We start from the raw sequence: 23,037 nt of genomic DNA, 5'->3' as shown, positions 1-23,037 counted from the left end.
AAGGAAGGACACTGGGAATTGGATTGCTGGCTCTCCAAGATGTCTGCCTACTGCCATGCAGAGCTGACAGTCACGGCCAGGCTGGGATGGACACCAAGGCTGGACACTGTGCCTTCTAGATTCTTCCCCAGGCTTCCCTCATAGGCATCAATGCCCATGGGAAGTTCTCACGGTTATCTCCAGTCCTTCCCACAGTGCTGGTTTTACCTTATAAACCTGAGGTTCAGTCAGTGTCCACCTCTGCCCGCCTCACTCTGTCACCTACCTGGGTGCACCTCAGCTAGACCAGCCCATCCCAGATCCCAGGTGTTTGTGCTGAACCAAGGAGCTACATGTGGCAAGAGATAATCCCCTGATGGAAAGATGTCCCTGAGTGCTGACCCTCCTCCTCCATGTGGTGCATCCAGACCCCCACCTCTGGATCCAGTGCAGGTTGGGCTGAGGGTTAGAGACCTGGATTCTAGACCCAGCTGTGTAATAAGACCCTGGGCACTGTCTGGTTCTTTCCCAGGCCTTCATTTCCTGTCTGTACAATGGGCAGAATGAAAGTGAGTGCTTTACATCTCTAAGGCACCATGTCTCTTTGCTTCCTTGTTAGTGAGCTCACCAAGGTAAGCCAACTCAGTGCAGGGCCTGGGGTCCAGAACACACAGTGTGTGTTCTTCAAATCTCTCCTTATGCTGTTTCCCTGCCTAGTCCTCTCATCACAAGTCCTTGTTTGCCTAATGACCCTGAAAGATCTGTCACAGATGCTGCTTCCTTTGGAACCCTCTGGGACCCTCCCGGGTGGGCTGTGTCCCCTCTACTCTTGTATGTACTGGTAGGGACTACTTCTGCCCTCCTGCAGCCTGAAACCCCTGTGGTTCATTTCCTTGAGCAGACCAGCAGCTGGGAGGCACCTCTGGCTCCCCTCCCTGGCCCCAGGCTGGCAATGAAACTTACTGGGAGAGTGATGCTCTGTACCTGCCAAAGCAGAGGAAGAGACAGCAAGCGAGAGGGGGCAGAATGATAGGAAGCACAGACTGGGGTGAGGGGTGGGGGGGCTAGTGGGGCTGGCGCCAGAGGTTGGGTGAGAGGTTGGTCTTACCTGTCTTTTGCCCAGAACTTCCTGGACCACATGACCCGTACAGCCTGCATGGCAGGGTGTGGTGTACTCCACGTGGGCACTGGTGTCGCAAACAGGGTTAAAGTCATTCGATTGGCAGGAGCAGGGCTCTGCACAGCCAGGAAACAGGCTTGGCCTTGGCTGGGCGCTAGACAGAGAGAAGGCAAATGTGTTTGGCTGGGCTCTCCTCTCTCAGGGCCCTCTCTGCAGCCTGGCTCCTACTCTGAGAGCAGTGGCCAGCAATTTCAGCTGCAGCTTTTCCCTGAGGGAGACACTGAAACTAAGGGGACTTTCTAATGGGGGTAGTGAGGAGGAGTCTGGGTCAGTCAGCTGCGTGCCCTTCCAATCCTGGATTCTACTTGTCTGGAAGCTTCTGTAAACATCCTTGTGCTTGGATGGAGCACAAGAGAAATTCCTCCCAGAAGTGAGTGTCAGATAAAGGAGCCATTGTCTCTACAGGCTGAATTGTTGCCTTGTCTGGGCAAAGTACAGCTGTGACGGGGCCCTGGCGAGGAGACCAACTGGCTGTGGGGCCTCCGACCTGTGGCAGCTTTCCTCTGAGACCTTCAATTCTCTATTAGCTGGGCTGGGACTCCCGTCTCGCTGTCACCGGAAATCTCACAGCCTCAGTGTTCATTCTCCTGTTCTGCTCACTGTGTCACAAGCTGCTACCTCAGGACCTACTCCAAGATCCTAGGCGTGCTCTTGCCCTAGCTGGGGAACTGAGAAGGCAGACAAGAGCAGAAGCCCAAAGAGAGAAGCCCCAAGTCTGAAGAGGTGCTCTCTCTGGGGTGGGGGGCAAGAGGATGGCTTTGGGGCTCAGGCTGTGACCTGGCTTCATTCTACGAGGAAACGCAGCACCCTTGCCAGGTGACACTATCATCAGTAAAGTGGATATAACGATAGAATTCATGGTAGTGATGACACGGAGACTCAATGGAACATAGAGGGACAGGCTTCAGTGAGTTAGAACCCAGAACCCATGAATTAACTTATAAGAACTTTGGTGAGACTATGAGTGGAATGCCATTTCAGAGTTGAGGAAGAGGAGGAGGAGGAGGAGAAGGAAGAAAACACAGGCAAGCAGCATGGTCTGAGACCAATTTGAGTGAACTAGTTCCTGTACAACTAGCATCATGGACATCTGCCCAGAGCCAAGGTCTCTTGCACACCCAGCAGGCTCAAGGCGTCCCTTGTATGTTTCATTGGGTCCCCATGAAATCTCTACAATGGGTTCTATCATTGTTCTATTGCCTTCCCTGCTGACTTGTAAAGTGATGGTAAAATATCCATTGACTTCTCACTTGAAATGTCATTGGGAGGACCTGGTGCTTGCTCAGAATGGGGCTTCCTGAGGGCCTGGCTGCGGGCCTAGGACGCACTCTGCATACGGAAGGCCCCTACTCCAGACAGCCTCTCTGTTTGGGAAAAGGAGAGGGGAAGGAGAAAGAAGGGAGAAAAGCCCTTGGTGCTTTGATTTCAAGCTGAGTCCACAGTCATATGCCCAGGTGAGGAAACTCGGCACTTGAGTAAGGGAGGCTGTGCCAAGGAGAAGGAAGTTGGGGAATTCTAGCTGGGTGCTGGGCCAAATTAAGCTCACAACAGCTTCCAGGGAAAATGAGGTCATCATAGGAAGAGGCAGGGTTTCTTAACCTCTTCTGCCTCCTGGAGAAGGACTGCCCAGCAACCTGCTCATCCTTTCTCCGAAGCATGGAGCTTGTTGCTCTTGGGCAAATGTAACTTCAGCTGGGAACAAAAACCTCCCTCATGCTATGCTAGGTCCCACCTCCTATGCATGGCCTCTATCCCACTCTGCTGGCCCACAGGTCTTGGCATCCCTGGGAAATGCCATCCCATAGGTGGCTGCACCCTGACTCAACCTCTGGCCCTATCCAGGCCTCAGCTCTCCTGCCCCTGATGTTCCATCTATGCCTCTTCTGTGGCATTTGATGTCATCCTGTGACCACTGCTTGATTGTCCCTGAGTCCAAGGAAGGGCATGCGTAGAGCTTTGTAAGCATTGGGAGGAGACGGGAGAGGTGGGTGCTCCCTGAGGACCCTCAGCATGCACCTTCCCAGGCACATGCCTACTCACCCCAGGTCCTGGGTGATGCCTGCAATCTGATGAGTAGAGCAGCCAATGAAGAAGAGCGGCAAGGTGAGCAGCAGACACAACAGCGAGCCCAGCAGGCAGAGGATGCTGCACTGCACAGGGCTCAGGTGGAGACGCTTGACTAAGACACCTCCTAACACAATGCCCACAATGGACAAGGGGATGGTGAGGCTGCCAAGGAGCAGGTTGGCAAAGGAGGCTGTGATGGAAAACTGGCGCTCCAGGAACTTAGGCAGGAAGATAGCCATGCCTGCCACCATAGATGAGGTGCACACCTGGGACAGGACGACCAGCAGGAAGATGGGGTGACGCAGCATCCGCAGCAGCACCCTGGGGAAGACTGTTGGGACAAGTGGGGGAGGAGGTCAGCATGGGCAGCCCGCCACACCATCGATGCCTTCCGCCCCACCCCACCCTTCCACCATCCATGTCTTTCCGCCCCACCCCACCCTTCCACCATCCATGTCTTTCTGCCCCACCCCACCCTTCCACCATCCATGTCTTTCCACCCCACCCCACCCTTCCACCATCCATGCCTTTCGCCCCACCCCACCCTTCCGTTCTTTCCCGCTTCTTCCATTACATTCCATCTCATCCTAGTGTTCTAATGAATCCCAGGCTATCCCGTTACACCTGATTCCTTTCCTTTCTGCTCCGACTTTGAGATTCTCTTCGTGTCTTCCAGTCCTTTGGGTTACATGGGGGCGTATTAACATGTTTATTTCTGTTCAGGTCTGTTGGATCCGACACAGTTCTATCTCATGCCATCTCAATCGAATCTATGTCATTCACCCCCCCCCCCATCTCATTTTAGATTTTTTTTTTATTTCTATTGAATTGTTCTCCATTTCTCCTACTCCCATCAGGCCCTTTCCTTCTTGTCCTACTCTTTCCATGCCAACCTGGACTCAGGTCCTCTCTTTTTGTCCTCAACCCAGGTGCCTACTGCTGCCCTGATGTCTCACAGCCAGTGTGTGTTTCCCCAAGAGCACTGTACCTAAGAGATTACACATTTTATTCATTTAGCTGTTTTATTGCTACCTGACCCCCATTTTATTTTGGAGTAGTAATTTTTACGTATCATTTGCTTTATCTCTAGAGCCCAGGACTCACTAGTCATACTGTTTAATGAATAAGGACCAGATCAAATGTCCAAATGCCCGAGGCAGAATCTCAGGCCTCCAGAGAAAGGGAATCCTGGGCAGCCTTGGGCCAGGAGGCTTCCTGGATATAGGACATAGTTAGGACTAGAGAATGAGGGGACTTGGAGAGGAATTCCAGGTAGGGGTGTGGCCTGGACAGCAGCCTGGAGACAGGCAGTGGTAACTGCTGTTTTGGCAATGGGGACCTCACCAGGCTCTGAGTAGCTCCTGAATCCTGCCTTGGTGCCTCAGTCAGGCTGCCCACCCTGAAAGTGCTAATGGCAGGCAAATCCCTTCCCTCCTGAGTTCAGTGTTCCGGTGAGTTGGGTGTTCAGAGATGTCCAAGGACACTTTCTATTCTGCATGTGGTTCTCCACTGTTAGACAAAGAGTGGGGAAAGGAGAAGAAAAACCAGGGTGTACTGGTGAGGAGCGACAAAGCCGTATCATACCAGAACCTTTGTCCCTGTGTTATAGACGGCACATTCTATCTGTCCTCAGAGCATAGTCAAAGTAGCCTGGTCCCTATCCTCATGACCTGGGCCTGTTTCCTTCAGAGACAGAAAATAAAATCATCCCAGGAGGGGTGAGTAGGGGCTAACACTGTGGAATGTGTCCTCCTTCAAGTCCCTAGTCCCCTGCCTCCAAACTGCATATTCAGCTAGCATTTGGAATGGGGTAGGTGGCGTCCAGGTAGCTGCTGCAGCCCCTTCCCTCTGTCCTTTCCTTTTTCTCTCTCTCTCTTCCTGGACTCCCTTCCCCCTTCTCTCCTCCCTCCATGAGTGGCCCAGGGTATCTGAAGTTCCATATGAACTGAGAGATGTTTATATCACCTGGCCTTCACTGCAAGGTGGGCCCCAGAGAGAGGCAGGGACTTACTCAGGTTTGTCCAGAGCAAACCTGGGGGAAGCGTCACTCCAGCCCCAAAGAATCTGGAATGTTCTGGTCGAAACCCTCTCACCCATTAATCCTGCCTTATCTCAGAAAGCCTGTCAAGTGATGACCCCTCCCCCAGAGCTGCTCAAGACTACTCCAGAAAACAGATACATGGCTTTCCTTTCCCATCTCCTCTCTGGCTGGGGGGGTGGGACTGGAAAATCATCCGGGAGCTTTGCATCCATTAAACATCACTTTTCCTAATTTGGTTTGACTTGGTCTGATTTGGATTTGCTACATCGCTGGAGAGACTTATGGGTGCAGACACTTTTCACAGGGCACCTCTTGCTCTCCTCACTTCTAGCTCAGAACCATGCTCCCTTCTGCCCCTCCCACTCTGTGTCTGTTCTTTCTAGTCGCCTGGCTCTGGAGGACTCCATCCTGCTCACTCTGCTGTGCCCGGCAATGCAGTGGACTGCAAGCCCATCCCCCACCTCTCAGCAGCCACAGCCTTCTCCACAAGGGATGGAAAATTCCTGGAGGTCAGGGCCGTGCCTTTCCTTTAGCTACCTGAAGGGGAATTCCAGGGCCTGTCTCTCTCTCAGAGACTCACTCAGCACAGGTTTCCACAGCAGGCATGCCAGTACCTCCCTCGGCTCAGTGATGTCTGTCTCCCTCACCAGCCTTGCCAGCTCAGAGGCCGCAGAATGAGCGTGTCCTTAGTTTAGCGCTGTTTCCTCCCTCAAGTCAAAGGCCTTTCCTAACTCCTGGACCATACCACGCCCACCAGACAAGGCACTCCTCTAGCATCCTGGTCTCTTCCATCAGACAATGTCTCCCTCCATTTGCAGACTGTAGAATGTGTCTCCCCTATCATGTAACTTCCCCAGCCAGGGATTGTCTTCTCCAAGAGTTTCTGTTCCTTCTGCATCCCCCATGATTGGAGGTGGTCAAATCCAGGCCCCGGAGTCAGAATGGTCCATGTAGAGCCTTGCTGTCCAGAGGCCAAATTGGCAAACCAGTCACAGGGCCTACAGAGAGGCCCGTTTCTGACTTCTATAAGGTTCCTCTAGAAGCTGAATGGTCCAGAGAAGAACTGGCCCAGACCACCCCAGCTCTAGGATTTAACTTGCACAGCTGAGCCCAGCTGTGCTGGAGGCAAAGCAGTGATTAATATGTTCTTCCATGGTTTGGTGTGCTGAGGCCTTCCAGCAGTTGGGGGTGACAACGATCCACAGTGCAGGCCACTGCCTCTAGGCCCAGCCCCATTCAGACAGTCCCTTCTCCAGATAACCCAACATCAAATTTTACGAAACAGGCAAAAAGTTGTATCCAGTTCTTTCCTGCTCCAAATGTCTTTCTTTGGTGAAGGGTGAAGGGTCCCTTTGGATAACACCTTTTGAAACCACAGTAGATCCACTTTCTGTTTAGGCGTAAGGTAGATGTGCTCACACCTTACACAGGCAGTTTTAAAAATAGTAGACAGGACTATCTGTCCATGCCTCATCCTACTTGACAGTCACACCAACCCTTGAGAAAGGCAAAGCAAATATCACCAATCTAATCTTTACATGAGGAAACTCAGGTTAGAGACGAAAAAAGAACTTCACTAGACCGTACACTGACCAGTGTCTGGCAGGCCTTACATCAGGGCTTTTTGACGTGCCTAGCACACAGCAGGCACTCAATCAATGTCCACAGGGTTGAGTTCTTTAGAAAGTGCTGCTTGGTCCCACTGTGAGCTCTGGTAACTGACTGATTGATTTTCTTGTGTCAGGATCAGGGTAGCATGAAGTTTCTGTCAGTGAGTCTATTTCTTACTGTACTGAGAAATTGTCCTGGGAATTCAAGGCCCACATAGAAGCAAGGGCAAAGAACCATGGCTTTCTAACCATGCCACAGCTTGGAGATTTAATGAGCATTTACTCAAGGCTTCCTGCTTGCAGGCTTAGAGGCAAGCGGGTGAAGGACACAAGCTTTGATCTCCAGGAGCTCACTGCTTATGGCAGAGGATGGGCAAACACAAGGCAGAACTAAGACAGGAGCCCCAAGGATGTTGAGAGTCCAGAGGACAGTGCCATGTAGCCTTGTCACTGGTGGGAGCCAGGCATATCCAGGGGACAGAAGGGCTCTTGAACATGACCAGCAGAGACAAGAATGATTGTGATGGACATCAGTAAGAGAAGATGTTCTTAGCAGAGAGGTGTACATGACCAACCTTACCAGGAGTGTCTGGACTCATGAGAGGACCATAGATACAGATGAACTAATACAGACAAACTTTAAGGACTGTGCTTAGTATAATCTCAAAGGCAGCTCTTGTTTCCTCCCTCCATTTTCTTCTGGGCTCACTTACCTTTGATAAACTGGACTACGGTCAAGTCCGGGGCAATCTGAGCCAATCCAGCCTCTTTCTTTAAGGGCTCCTGCTTAGAGGAGAGCTCCTCACCCTAGGAAGACACATAGCCAGGTCCAGTCAGCTGGATGCAAGAGATCCTGTTCAGGGATAGTAGGGGGATGGGAAGGGAGCTCTGGTACCTCATCAGGAGCACAGGCCACTAGTCCATTGGTTCTTGGCCCTCTAGGTACTCAATAAGAAGACTTGAAAGACCGAATGAAATTCTTGTGGCTAAACTGTAACATGTCACCTTAACACGATAAACACAATTCTGGTGACAATTATTACCATAGCCACAAACTATCATCAGTCCTAACATCTCTACATATTTCAGTACTATCTCCATAACCAGTTAGATGACCAATTTATCCATAATATTATTATCATAATATTATTATCCCTACCTCTGTCCTGGCCACAAGATATCTTGTTATTATCCTTGTTGCCTGTACCTTCAAAATCACTGCCAATATTGTGATTATAATATCATCACCCTTGTCTTTAACATAATCATCTTCATCAATGTCAATGCCACCAACCTCATCTCTATCACCAAATGACTAATGCCACTAAAACGGACATCTCAACTCACAGTCCTATCACCACTGCAGGCACCAGTAATGCTTTCCTTACTGACATCATTATCAATGCCACTGACACTATGGGATGACTAATCTTTGTTATCAACTTGACACACCTAGGAACCTCAACTGAAGGAATATCTTCATCTGACTGCCGTGTGGGCATATCTGTGGGTCATTTTCTTGACTGCTAATTGATGTAGGAGGGACCAGCCCACTGTGGGCGGGATTATCCCTAGGTAAATAGGCCTGGGCTGCAATAAGAAAGTAGTTGAACATGAGCCTGGAGAAAAGCTCCATGAGTAGCATTCCTCCATGAGATCTATTTCAAGAAGTTCCCCTGTTGGAACTGCCTTCCTGAGTTTCTGTTCTAACTCCAGCGTGGACTGTACCCGTGAGATGAAACAGTTTCCTTTCCAAGTTGCTTTTGTTTGAGGGGTTTATCACAGCAACAGGAGACTAAGTTGTAACATTTCACCCAGGTTATCTATCCCATGACCACTATCATCCATCATCAGTGTCACCATTATCCTTAACAACATCTTTGACATTCTAATCACCTAACATAATAAGCACCCTATGGTGCCTGTGGTCTGATGTCAATGCATTTTTCTCTACAGCCTGAAGTCAGAGTCAGCAGTGTCAGGGGAAAAGACTTTGGCCGGGTGTAAGGAGAAGCCAGTTCTCTGGAACAAGTTTGTGGGTGGGGAGAGTAAGTTGAGCTTCTCAGACGTTGAGATGGACACCTCTTTCTCAACTCATTTATCTTTTTCTTTTCTCTTTGAGACAGGGTTTTTTTGTTTGTTTGTTTTCAATCTTAGGTAGGGTTTCTATTATAGTGATAAAACACCAAAAAGCAAGTTGGGAAGGAAAGGGTTTATTTGGCTGACACTTCCACAGCACAGCTTATCACTGAAGGAAGTCAAGACAGGAACTCAACCAGGGCAGGAACCTGGAGGCAGGAGCTGATACAGAGGCTTTGGAAGGACGCTGCTTACTGGCTTGCTTCCCCTGGCTTGTTCAACCTGCTTTCTAATAGAACCCAGGACCACCTGCTCAGGGACGGAAACACCCACAATGGGCTGGGACTCCCCTCCTTTCAGATAACTCTAGCTCATGTCAAGTTGACATAAGACTAGCCAGCACAGTCTTACCATGTAACTCTGACTGGCTTGGAGCTCATTTGTATACCAAGCTGACCTGAACATGTGGCAAAGTGATCCCCTTGCCACTGCTCCTGAGTGCTAAGATTTTAGGCATGAGCCTCTGTGCCCCAGCTTCACGTCTTAGTTCTCAGGAGAGTCTCATGCTTGCTTTCCTATTTCAGAACCCATAGGCCACTCTATCACAGACCCACTGTGCAAACTCCCCCTGCCTTGCCCTGCACTGGCGGCCAAAGCTTGACCTGTCTCTGCAGGCAGCTCACTCAAGCATTAATCTAGGCCTGCCATCCCCCTTGGGATCTGCCTTTCCATCTTCTTACATTTTAGCTGGGCGCAGGTTTGGGTTTCCTGGCCTGGGTCTGGGGAAGGGTGGTGGCAGGGCAGAAAGCACTAACGGGTTTTGTCGTTCTCTCAGTGATGAAGAACAGAAATTAGTCTGTGGCAGGAAGTGAGTATGAGGCAGGCAACAAGCAGCCTTTAGCCTCTGTTAGTAGCAGGGAGCCATGTACCTCAGAGACTGTTCAGAGAGACAGGCCTCCCAAACTCCCCACCATACCAGGATGCCTCTGTTCAAGCATGCCAAGGGGAACCATTTGGGCCAGGGTGGCAGGTGGGCCTTGGCACAGTGACCAGGGTTGACTGATGTTTGTCCTTACGGGTAGAGCTGGGGCCTCTGTGGTGAGTGGTCACAGTGTAAGATCTCAGGGTTTGCTTTACCTTCGTGGAGTAGCCCTGAGAAAGAGTAAGGTTGACTTTCTGGATGGTCTGGGAGACTAGGAATTCGGAATAGAAATTAAATTGATTTTTAAAGGAATGAAACAAATATCTATTTTACAAACACTTAGGTCTGAGTCAAAACTTGTTCTGGGTCTGTGTTGCTTCCTGCTGGATAGGGTTCTGTATAAGCAGGCAATGTTTTTTTATCTCATTCTCTCTTTGAACTGTGGTGTTCATTACAGGGGCCTGAAGCAAAATCGTATCTGATAAATCTCCACTGAAAGAACTGGTGATGGCTTACACCAGCTGCTCTCGGAAGAAAAATAAGAAAAGCAAGAGGAAATGCTGACACACTTGGAGGCAGCCCTCAGACTGAGACAGTTCAGAGTCCGTCAGTGAATTATGGAACTCCCCAGGGTCTAGCAGAACTGAGTGAGATGCCAGGAGATGCTAGACCTCGGATGTATGAACTTGTTCTTTCCTCCTCAGAACCTGCAAAGAGTAGGGGATGGGGAGTTCTCTGCTTCTTCACTTGTGAGGAAACATGCTCTAAGAATGGGTATCTCACAGCTACAGAGTGGTACAATTAAGATCCAAGGTTTTGTGGTGAGTTGCATTCATCATTATTCTGGGTTATAGTGGTCTCTGGGTTATAGGTTGGACATGCCTGCTATAGCCACATTATATAATGCAGCAGTCACAAGTCACGTGGTGACTAAGCACTTAAAATATGGCTAGTCCAACTGAACTATGTCACAAGTGTATATATATATACATATATATATATGTGTGTGTGTATAATTGTATTTTCAAGTTATAGGAATAAACTCTTTATATTATTAAATGCCAAAATTGGAATATTTTAGACATAGTGGAATGTGTGTATGCATGTGTTTTTATTTTTTAAGACATGTCTCCTGTGGTTCAGATTGACTGAAGGTGACCTTGAACTCCTTTTAAAACAGAATCTCACTGTGTAACTCAGGCTAGCCTAGAGCTTGCCATGCCTCACACTCCTGGTTACCCTCCTTCCTCAACTCCCAGAGTACTGGGACAACAGCCATGAGCTATCACGTACAGCCGACTTTAAAGTCCTGATCTTCCTGCCTCAACATCAAGTGCTCGGATTACAAACCTGTGACATCATGCCCAGTTTAAATTTACTATTACAAGAAATCACATTGACTTTTGAATGTAGCTAATAGAGACTTTAGCACCACACACACACACACACACACACACACACACACACACACACACGTCTTATAACCTCTTTTGGACACACTGCCACAGAGAGGACCAGGGGGCCTCTTCTTTGGTAGGCCTGGTCACATCATGGGAGAATGGTGTGACCAGGAGAGCCGAGGGAAAGATGCCAGGAGCGGAAGAAAGTAGAAGCTAAATGGCACAGCCTGACGACTTCCCCACATGTATCACCAGGGAGGAGCAGGCTCGCCCTTGAGAGCAGGCAGAGTCTTGTAAGCTCTGTCCCCCGGGTCACATGTCACCTGCCCTTTGCATTGCATTCCTGTCAGGTTGGCTGCACTTTCATGTCTGCCCTGTCACTTCAGCTTGGGAGCTGTCCATTTGAGACTGGACATCCTAGTGCACTCATTTGGTGAGTGGGAAATGCCACCAAGAAGACATGGTAGAGCAGGCCATCAAATTCAGGTTCTCCGGTACCCACCAGGGTGTGTTGTTACAAAGGAGACAGAGTTTGGGCTTGGAAGAGGAGAGACAGATCTGCAGGGGCATGGGGGTTGGGCTGTCAGAAATGGTGTCCAGAGAGCAGTGTGGATAGAAAGGAGAGGTGACAGAGCAGGGCACAGGTTGACTTGAGGCACGGAGGTGGATGGAGCCTGCCTTGGGGTAGACCCTGGGTACCACCGAAACCCGACTACAGCCAGCACTTCCTGGGGCAGCAACTGGGGACAAGTGACAGACTGGAGCTAGACCTTGGAGGTCTATGGCCAGATGAAGGGATGGAGACTTTATTCTGGGGGTGTCAGGAGCCCCCAGTGCCCCCAGATTCATACACCCCATGCTTTCAATTTGTTTCTATCTTTGAAACGTCATCTGTTTTGAGGACCGCTGACTAATAGTGGGTTCTTCAGACAGGAAGCACTGTGCTGCTCAAAGCAGGGCTTGGGATGACCCATCTGGCCTGCGGTTTGCTCAGGTCAGCAAGCCTGGTAGGACTTCCTCTCTTGGGGCTTGGTGCTGACAGCTGCAAGCCTACAGGGCACACATGCTGTGGAATAGGACTCGCTGTGGGCCTCTAGCCATCCTGAAGCTATTTTTGGGGACAGCTGAGGTCCTAGAAGTCTTCGTCCTGGGGGTAGGTCCCCATCTGATGGAGTCAGAGCTGGAATGCCAATCTTGTGTCATCACAGAAAGTAGTCACAGGCACGAGCTCTCTGAGAGCTGGAGACCCTCTAAGGGGGCGGGACAGAGCACCAGGGCATCTTGGCCTTCGGTTTCTTCTGATAAGACTGAAGCAGGCCATCAGAAGCTCTGAGTCGACCAACTGGCTCACTTGTCCTCCCGGAGTTGATGACCCCACCCATGTATGCTATGGTCTCATTCCACAGACCCTTTGCTCCTGTTTAAGTTTCTGCTACTCTTTCATCTTGATTGATTGATCAGTTGAGAACGGGAATGGGAATAGGTTTTCCTGGAACTCAACCTCGGTGGCATTTACAAGCCATGTGACCATGTCATCTTCTCTCTGCAACTCAGGTCTCTCAGGGGCGAATAGAACATCCAAACTGTATCTGCAGCACAGGCAGACAGTAAGGATTGAATGAGATAATACACACATAGAACCCAGCAGAGCGACACAAAGAGCATACATAACAAACGCTAGCTTAATTCCTACTATTTTACTTAGTACCAGGCCTGGGCGTTCTCTCTCAAACTCTCTCCAGTCGGAGCGGCTGACAGAAAGAAGACGAAGGGCAGCAAGCATTGGAGAGGCTGTGGAAGAGAAGCCCTTGTACGCTACTGGTGGGAATGGGAACTAGTGTAAGCCAAAAAGCGTGCAAGTGCCTCACAAAAACGGAAAACAGGGCCGGGCATGTAGTTCAGTTAGTAGAGTGCTTGCAGGGCATTCATGAAGTCCTGGGTTCAAGGCCTGCTACCGCATATACTGGGTGTGGTGGCCCATGCCTGTTTTCCCAGCACATGGCAAGTGGAGTAGGAGGATCAGGAGTTCACAGTCCTCTTTGGCTACATAATGAGCCTAGAATACACAGAGCCCTGTCTCAAAAAGAAAAGAAAAGGTGAAAATAGGGCTGAGGATCTATCTGAGTGGTAGAGTGCTTGCCTAGAGGCCTGCATCCCAGGTTCGGTCCCTAAAGAAACAGACAGGTGAATCACCAATGTCTAGTGTTAGAGGAAGCTGCCTGCCCACATTCACTGCAGCACCATTCGCAATTACTGAGGCTCACGGTCAGTGTTAAGTGCATTAGCAACAGGATGAAGACCATGTGAGAACTAATTCTTTTTTTTTTTATGAGACAGGGTTTCTCATAAAAACCCAGCATCGAACTCACAGAGATCTGCCTGCCTCTGCCTCCCGAGTGCTGGGATTAAAGGCGTGCGCCACCAATGCCCGGCGAGAACTAATTCTAACAAGGAACAAAATTCTCTCATCTGTCAGGATGTGGAGTACATTATGTGAAGTGTAAGAAGGTGGCCGCAAACAGGTATTTGTAGGCGGAGTCTAAGGAATTGGAACTCTGGGAAGGGAGGGTGCAGTGGTGGTTCCCAGGGACTGTGGGAAGGACCAGGGAGTAGCTGCAGAGGGCACTGTTGTTGTTGTTGTTGTTGTTGTTGTTGTTGTTGTTGTGTGTGTGTGTGTGTGTGTGTGTCTGTTTTGAGACAGAGTCTCACTGTGTAGCACAGTAAAAGCCTTAAATTACTACGTTGCCCAGGATGGCCTTAAACTTGTGGCCATTTTCTTGCCTCAGCCTCCAAAATGCTTGGATTGCAATCATGAGATGCCAGGTTCCATCTCTTCTTTAGCCTTAGTCTTTTTCTCTGCCAAACTGTGGTATGCCTAGACCAGCTGTTTCTTAGCAACACAAACCTTCGTCCAATTTGAAATCCCATCGTGATGTCTGATAAAGGCAAAACACCTCAGTGGTACAACACTTGCTTAGCGTGCATGAGACCAGAAGCCAGCACTGGGAAAACAGAAACAAATATACTGCTATAAAACACAAAAAAGGGATTGTGTTTAGGGAGTGAGTGTGTGTGTGTGTGTGTGTGTGTGTGTATGTATGTGTGTGTGTGTGTGTGTGTAGAGAGAGAGAGAGAGAGAGAGAGAGAGAGAGAGAGAGAGAGAGAGAGAGAGAGAGAGAGAGAGAGAGAGATTGGGAGAGAGCATCCTTCCTCATTTTCTCTATGGTGTCATCCTTGGTGTTATATGGGTTACAGTTTGAAGTCTATTCAAGCACACCCTGAAAGGGACTCTAGCTCTGATATGAGGAAAGGGAGACTCCTCTTTGACCTTTTGGGCCAGAAACTGGCCTCATATAGACAGACATAGGGCTACCACACGTTGGATCCCTCTGGGTCCCCCATAGGACTTAGTCCCTCTTCCTGTGACAGGGAGTAGGGGTTGTATGATTGCTCAAGCCTTGGGGCTCAAAGGGAATGTAAAGACGGAGTTTCAGCCCTTCACTGCCAGATTGGGAAGGGAGACACAAGAGGCTTCAAGGCTGGTAGAGAGAACTCTAAAACAGGGCCTACAAGGAGAAGGTACAGGTGACAAGGAAGGCCAGTGTCACCTTGTATTCTAAGAGGCGACAGCAGGAACCCAAAAGTCCCAGTAGGAATATGAATGGATCCTATTAGGCAAGTCCTGAGTTTTAGGTTTTGAGGAATTCCCACATCCTGCTTCTGCCCTTATTCTTGGCTATTGTCCCATAGAGGTACATTGAGGTTAATGACTGAGACAACCAGTGTCATGGGCTCATGGGCTCGTAGCCACTTAAACATGTGGATTTTGGCCAGGGGTGATGGTGCATATGTAATACCAATACTCAGTGGGATTAAAGATGTACAACACTCTCTAGGATTTTTAGGCCAGCCTGGTCTACATGGCAAGCTCTAGGCTAACCAGCACTACACTGTGAGACCCTATCTCAGGAAGAGACAGGGAGAGGGAAAGAGGCAGAAAGAGACAAAGACAGAGAAATAGAGACAGAGAGGTGACTTTGGGACTCAAAGATTGTCAGACATGCATCCTCAGACTATTGGGTCTGGGGAGTTAGCTCAGTGGAGTGTTTGCTATGCAAATGTGAGGACCTTGGTTTGATGCCCAGAATCCATGTAAAAATGTTGGGTGTAGTGGCACACACTTGTAGTCCCAGCACAGACGAGGTTGAGATAGGCAGGTACCCAGGGCTCTCTGGCCTCTAGCCACAGAAATCCTGTCTCAAACACTAAGGAAAGACCCTAGAAGGCTGTCCTCTGGTCCGCACAGGTATGCACACACACGTACCTACATCTGCACATACAAACACATGTACGCACACACACCAGTATGCACTAGTGCACACACATGCTTGTGCAGGTACACACAGATGCACAGGTGCACATATAATACACATGCATGTGCAGGCACACATACACACACACACAGAGTTCTCTGATTTTAGAAAACAAGTGCTTGAAAATCCCCAGCTATTTGAAATTAGAACTTTATCTGGTTGTAGTAGCTCATACTTCTCAGTTCAGCAGTTGGGAGGGTGAGGCTGAAGGATCACCATGAGTTTGAGATCAGCTTGGGCTACACAGTAAGTTTTAGGTTAGCCCAGATTGAGGTTCAAGTGTCTAAAAAATAAGACCCCAACCAATAAACAACAAAGACAAAACCAAGACTGTACATTTGGGATTCTAAAGTCAGAATTATTGAAGGAATAACACACAGATGTCTTAGAAATACTACCCAATGGAAGGCCATGGCATCCAGTGGCACTCAGAGTCTGGGCATGGCCAGGATCCTTGATGCAAGAGGCAAGAGCCTGCCAGGAAGGGAGGTAGGTGGCCAGGCCCCTTCCCAGTTCCTGTCTCAGCCCCAAGAGCAGGTTCTCTGAGGGACCTGTGAACACTGGAGAGTGCTGTGAATGTGGACACCACTACCCAAGGGGAAATGCATCCAGGAGTCTGTCAGAGAGCCCATAAAAGACATTTGCTCCAAAGACCCTGCTGAGCCCTCATCCCTGAGCTGTCATCCAGGCACCCATCTCCCTGCACCTGGCCTTCCTCCACTCCTCAGCACAGGGGTATGGGTGTCACAAGCCAGTGACACCGAGCCAGTTAGAAGGCATAGCCTCAGTCTGTAGATCTGACAATTATTGTCAAATCTGCTGACCACCCGTTAGACACAAGTTAGACCCTCTCATTATCAGACAAGCCTTGCCTTGGATTATGCACCACAATCTCTCAGATACTTTTAATGTCTGCATTTACCTTTAGGGTACTTAGGGAATCTCTGAGCCCTAAGTCTGGAGAAGATGCTTGAAGAGGTTTCCCAGACTGGCTTTGACTGCTTCCTTCTTACCCATCCCCCTCCCTGCAGGAGAGACACAGGCCTGAACTATCAGCTGCTCTCACCCAGCAGGACCCCTTCTCCTCCTTCAGGCTCTTCACTAGTGACCCTAAAGGGCCAGGCCAGTCAGTCTTACTGCAAACAGCCTGGCCAGCCCTGGCAGCCTCAAGGAGGTGGAGGCAGAGGATCGATTCCTCCCACATCAATATTTATTGCCCAAGGGCTGCTGGAAGCAGATCACCATGTTCTCAGCCTTCAATCTTTCCTTAAGACCTCTCAGCCCATTGCCTCCCAGGACCCCACGAGCTGACAGGGTGGATGCAGCCAGTCAGCCAGGCACACAATCAGGACCAGCATCACAAGGCTTCATGGCACAGAGCTCTCTCTCTAAGCCGACTCCAGGGACCGCAGCTGCCGGGACTGCACATTCTGAGAACCCACAGTAACTGGGTAGTGCTCCAGAAATCTGACCTCTGCACCTTAGACACACCACATACCACAGCAAGCATAGAGAAGTAACTTGCTGCAAAAGCACATGGCTGACCTGTGACCGAGTCCAGCAGACAGCCACCCACTCCTATTGTTCTCTGTCCAAATACAGGGCCCAGCCCAGAGTATCTGTCACCAGTCACACAGCCCCTTGTCCTCCTAAGCGACACTCCTAGCTCCAAGGACTCCACTCCAAGTTCTGGGAATCTGAATTCTTGGCCTGAGCTAGGCCAAGCTATCTAGAACTGAGGTTCCAAGCTATCATTTTCTGCTGAAATGCCCCCTCCCTATCATTTTCTGCTGAAATCCCCCCCCAGCTGCCTCTGAGCCAGCACAGGCACTGTTAGCCCAGACATTTACTATGTCCGGGAATCAGCAGTGCAGAGCAGCACTGCCTCTGGGCAAGTCCTGTCCCGGAGCAGAAGAGCCTATGTCCATCCTCTTCCCTGCCCCTTCGTGGCCATCATGGCGTCAGTAGCCTCTCTTTACAGGCTCTTCCTGGCCTTCAGTCCTTACACACACAGCACTGGTAAAGCAGCTGTAGAGTCCTTGCTTCCTGTCCCTCCAGGGATACCCAGGGGTCTTGAAGGAAGCAAAGGTTGTCTGGTTCTGGCCCCTGCCGACCGTCCTAACCAGGGCTGTCGTGGCCCTGGGGTGAGGTGGTTGACAAGTCTCAGCAGGGCAGACGGACCTGGGCTTAGATAGACTTGAACTCCCATTCTATAAATTGACCCTCAGTTTAAAAAGCGATGAAAAAGAAATGGTCTTTTCAGGCTCACTTCTTAGGTCGAACTTTCTTGTTCTGAGGAGACCCTCCCCCAACACGGCAGTAAACACTCTCAGAAGCAAAGCCCCAGGCTGCCACGGAAAATAGAATTCCTCTTGCTGCAGAATATTTAGCAAGATTTGGATGAATTGTTCTTTTACAATTAGAATGACTTAGTAGCACGCACCATACTTCATTTATACCTTTGAGATTTTAACATGCCCCTCACACACTTGGGAAAAGAGAAAGCACAATGCACAAAACTTCTGAGTATAGTCAAGTATGTATGCATCAAAATATTAATGAAATTGAAATTACGTTGTCAAAATAAGCTTTTAAAACTTGTTTCCGGGGCCAGACACACATAGCTTAGGGGCAGAGTCCCCACGTGCAAGGCCTGAGAGGTCAGACCCCAGTATTGGGGGGCTGTTTCTTTGAAATTTTTTTCATTTGGAATCAACTTATTGTCTTTTAGACCTCATATTTTTGTGAACTCCTGGAAAACTCGGAGTCCTTGGCTTAGAATCATCTATCCTGCCCTGTGGCTCACAGCTCCTAGCCTCTCTTTCAGTTGTGTGACCTTGGACAAGGCCTCTCACCAGCCAGAGTCCTCACTGTGTTCTTAGCCCTGTCACCGTGCCTGGAAGGGCCAGGTTCATGTCTGCTGTGGAACCCTATGTCGAGGCTGTTTGCACCCAGCACCCCTGGGCTCTCCTCCCTGCTCTTGCCCGTGTCATCCTCTGTCCAGGTCAAATCCCTCCTCTCTCAGGAACTCTTCCTAGACCCAAGCTCGACAACCTCCACTTCCCAGCATCTTCCAACATGGTCAGAATTTCTAAGTGACCAGCACTGAAGGACGTGAGCCCCAGTAAGCCTGTGCTCTCACTAGAGGACTCCATGGCTTGCTCACTGAACTTGCTCATTCATTCAACCTCTGGCCCCACATCTCCTGGGTCATGGAAGGGGCCCATGATGGTCACTGTGCAGGCCTGTTGGGAGGAGACAGTGGAGCTTGCTCAGGAAGCATGAAGCCTCTGTTAGGAAGAATTACAGTGGGTTCTGGAACCTGAACTAGGGCCAGTACGTGGAGGGCGCTTACCTTGCTGTCAGTGGTGGCTGAACCAGCCAAGGCCTTCCGCCTTAAGCGAAGCTCATGTTTCTCCTTGGGCATCTCCCTGGGGAAGAAGAAGTAGGGGCAGGCAGCCAGTACCACCAGTCCAGCAGAGATGAGGAAGCCCAGCCACCAGGCGCCCACCCATCGGGGGTCTTTTGGGGTCAAGTTGATACCTCCTGAAAGAGAAAACCGTGATGGTGTTAGTGTCACAGTTGGCTGTCATTTCTACCTCTGAGGACCTTCAATCACTAAGCCAATGGAGTACTGGGGGAAACCTCAGAATCTAGTGATAACTCACATCTCTATGCTTCAGCTTCTTCTACTGTGGCGTACAGGTATCAATAACATTAGGAGATGAGGTTTAGTACATCATAGGGTTGTTGGGAGAGTTACAAACACACACACACACACACACATAGAGCAAGAAAATTTAATTAAAATTTAAAATCTAAGTTGGGCACTTGGGAAGTAGAAGCAGTAGGATCAAATATTTCAAGGTCACCCTTGACTAAGCATTGAATTTGAAGTCAGCCTGTCTGAAAAAAATAAAAAACAAAAACAAACAGACAAAAAACAAACAAAATCCATGAAAGACAGACAGGAAAAGCACTTGAGGGATGTGTTTTATAGGCACATGCTCCTCCTCTCCTGCTTCTGTTTCTATTGCAATTTCCACTATTAGGTGAAGTATTATTACTGAATCAAGTGGGGGCGGGATTGCTATTGTTTTCCAACCAGCATGTTTAAAAGAACCAGAACTATTTAACAGAAGTATTTGGCGTCACTGAAGACCTGCTTCAAGTGACCACAGGGTTTGGGGGAAGGTAGCTTGTCCCCATGGTTTTGGTCCCTTACCTGTTTTAATTAGAACGTAATGTATAACTGCCTGTATAGTTTCTAAAGCGAAGGGCTGAAGTGGGGGCATTTTCCTTCAATCTCCCTGTGTTGGGTAGTTTTTTTCTCTGAGGGGAGGATTGTAAGACTTGGGGGACTGAGGAAGTTACACAAGATCCACAGAGCCCCTCTCCAAGGTCATGAAAGCAGTAAGCAATTTCTAGGCAGGAGGAGCGTCTTGGGTGGGACCATCTGCAAGTTGTGCAGGGAGCTTCAGGGATACAGATTCTGTGAGTTGTCCTCCCAGTGGTGGGCCTCCCAGTGATGCCCTGGAGTCCGTGCTCCTATAAGTAATGCCGATAAACTCACTGGCTTACCAAGCTCTCCTCAGAGGTGGTTGTTACTTTGGTCTGTCATCATCGCCCTATCTGGGGTGAAAAGACTTTTGCTCACTTCTCTCCTGGAAAAGTCACACAACACCCCAGCATCACAGGTACTTTATAAAAATACAAGTCCCTGGTAGCACCAACCAGCCGCTCACACAGACTGCTCTCCAGGTGCTGGATCCTGGCATCTCAGGGCAGAGGCGAGGGAGCACAGCCGGCAATTAGCAAATGGATCTCCAGAGCCGGGATGGGTGTGACTTCTTCACGGTGGTACTCAATGCCTTCTTTGTTTCTTGCCTGCCTGGCCCCATGCCAGACTAGAGAGAGCCTATAATTCTTCTTCATGCACATGCTAGTCTGTGCCTGCAGCAGGCAGGAGCCACCGGCCCTCCAACCCCCCACGAAGAGAGGAGGACCTGAGAGGTGGCTCAAAGGCAACATTCACCTTATGCCAAGACGGTATCAACAGTAGCAGGAAACACAGTTTCTCCCAGGTGGAGGTGGCTGGGAAACCTAGGTCACCCCAACTCCCAGAGTCTTTCCCTCGGGTTATCAAGGAACTAGTAACAGAGCTCTGGTCTGGTGTTGGGGCCCGAGATATGAGCAGAATTATCACTCCTGATGGTTACACAGAACTGCCCAGACTTGTTCCAACTGGGGGAACCGATGGGAACAAGTTATAGAATGGCCACCCAGTCTCACATGTGTTGCTGGTGGCTGTCCAAGTGAGAGACGGAATTTCCGAGCAATAGGAGGCAGAAGGCACACCTGGCACTCACATGCTGGTGTGACAAGCAGGCAGCTAGGAAGCCACGGTAACCTGCTCTGATAGAATTCCCCCGTCCTACCCACCCCTTCCCCTCACACACGAAAGAATCCAGGGCTCTGGGGCCCCTACACACCTCTTCCTGGCCACCCTCAGAACAAGCTTTAGCCAGACTCCTTGGCCCGTTATGACTTCTAGATGATTCTGAGATTACGGTTTCCCAAGTGATGCCTCTAGAAGTGTCTCAGACTCCCAGGTAGTCCCCTGACTGAAAGGGTCTTTGAAGTGTCCCAGGCTGTATCTCAACTGGCAGAGGCCTAAGGGAACACACGAGTCACTGAGCACTCCGTTGTCAGCATGCTATGGCCCTGGTCATAGGAAGCCTTTCCCCCGAAGGCGGTGTTCCCTACAAGCTAAGATGGCATGTTTTATCATCTGCCAACAGTGTGCCTGTGCCTGGGGGAGGGAGGATATGCAACAAAGCAGGGTGGTGACAGAGGGCGCAGCTCCACAGAAGACGGCTCCTCACAGCTTACCTCTGACACTACACTAGATTCTGGTGACAGTCTTGGGACACAGGAGGACAGAGAGTATCTAAAGAATGAGGAAACCGAGGCCCAGAGAGTGGAAAGAAAAGGCTTGTCCATAGTCAGTGTTGCTGCTGGGCTCCCATATGGGCTCCTGGTTTTATGCTTCCTGTAAGACCAGTGGTCAGTTACAGAGCATGTGTGCGCCCTTGAGGATGAATGTACACTCCACGGGCTCACCTTCTGGCATCCGGTCAATGTCCACATAAAGGCGTAGCATGAGGCTGCCCAGCCCATAGGCCATGCCAGGCCCAACTGTGGTTGCTGCAAACAGGATCCCTGCAAATGCAAAGCCTTGGTGAGGGTCCTGTGGTACTATTCGGCGTCAACATCTCTGACTATCATCAGTAGGTCCTCTCGTACCTAATTGGTCCCTGCCTATCCTTAGTGGGTTCCTACCTACACTCAGAGGGTCTCTAACCACCATCACTGGGTGTCTCTGCCTGCCCTGAGTGGGTCTCTGCCTACCTAGTCTTCCAACAGTAGTCCCGTCTCCTTGTCAGGATCAGGAGCTCTTGGGCTTCTCTAGAATTTTCGTGGCCCATCCTCATGTTTGGCCTCTCCTCCTCCTGCCTGAGCCTGGCCCCATTCTCAGAGCTTAAGGGAAGAGACCGCCCTTACCAAGGTAGAGGGGTGAGTTGCTATGGTGGGCAAAGTCATCAATGTAGGAGATCCCAAAGGGCTGAATGGGCACACCACCTATGCCCAGCAGGGTCTGCGCTGTGAACATGATCCCCACCATAGTTAGGTGCTTGGCTTCTGTGCTGCTGGAACAGCTGTCATTGGAGAGGGCAGAGGTTGGGGCCACAGTCGTGGGCAGGCATAGCGAAACATCCAAGTCCTGTGACCTGTCTTTTGAGAGAAGACAGTGAGACTATGACCATAACTAAGATGAACCATATTCACCAAATGTAAGACATTGCCCTGAGTGTTTGGGCGCAAGTCACTCAATCCTCCGAAAACCTAGGGTTCACAGACTATAAACATGTCAACCAGCTGGCCTCCTCAGTTTGTCTTCACAGTTATTGTTCTTAACTTGCCACAGGTCACCTTTCTGAGCAGGGGCATTCAGAAGTGTGGCTCTTGGGTGGAGGGACAGGAGCGACCAAAAAAGGTAGGGTTTGAACTGGGTGGAGAATGACAAACAAGAGTTTTCCAGAAAGAGGGAGAGGGAGGGATATTCCTGGGAGAGTTCACGGTAGGGCAAAACCAGGGCCTCAGAAGGGCACAGTGTTGGAAAGAGGTGTTCTGAACAGCAAGTCACAGAGGAAGGGTCAGGCCAGGGCTACAGGCAGGGCTAGGCAAGTGCAGGAAGCCACCAGACCATGGAGGGCTCTGATGTGCTGGGCACTCATTTAGGGGAGGGAGCTGTGTTAGTTCAGGGCATGGAAACAGAGTGCAGGAAAGGACATTTTCTTAATTTAGTACCAGACATTTATTCCT

The 23,037-nt window shown here is 49.9% G+C and overlaps 1 protein-coding gene across 1 annotated transcript in view; it reads right to left on the bottom strand.

Annotated features, from left to right (window-relative positions):
• Slco2b1 (solute carrier organic anion transporter family member 2B1) overlaps positions 1 to 23,037 on the bottom strand; it is a 47,354-nt gene that overhangs the window by 5,727 nt on the left and 18,590 nt on the right. The window contains exons 5-10 of the mRNA XM_040758133.1: positions 22,216 to 22,446; positions 21,775 to 21,873; positions 19,007 to 19,197; positions 7,591 to 7,684; positions 3,200 to 3,557; positions 1,088 to 1,253 (exon numbers count right to left, since the gene is read on the bottom strand). Of these exons, the coding sequence (XP_040614067.1) occupies positions 1,088 to 1,253; positions 3,200 to 3,557; positions 7,591 to 7,684; positions 19,007 to 19,197; positions 21,775 to 21,873; positions 22,216 to 22,446 (1,139 nt within the window). The remainder of the gene's footprint in view (positions 1 to 1,087; positions 1,254 to 3,199; positions 3,558 to 7,590; positions 7,685 to 19,006; positions 19,198 to 21,774; positions 21,874 to 22,215; positions 22,447 to 23,037) is intronic.

Source organism: Mesocricetus auratus, unplaced genomic scaffold, assembly GCF_017639785.1.
Source record: "Mesocricetus auratus isolate SY011 unplaced genomic scaffold, BCM_Maur_2.0 Super-Scaffold_4256, whole genome shotgun sequence".
Taxonomy (NCBI): Eukaryota; Metazoa; Chordata; class Mammalia; order Rodentia; family Cricetidae; genus Mesocricetus; species Mesocricetus auratus.
Note: the sequence above shows the minus strand (reverse complement) of the source record. Positions and strands in the feature narration are given on the sequence as shown.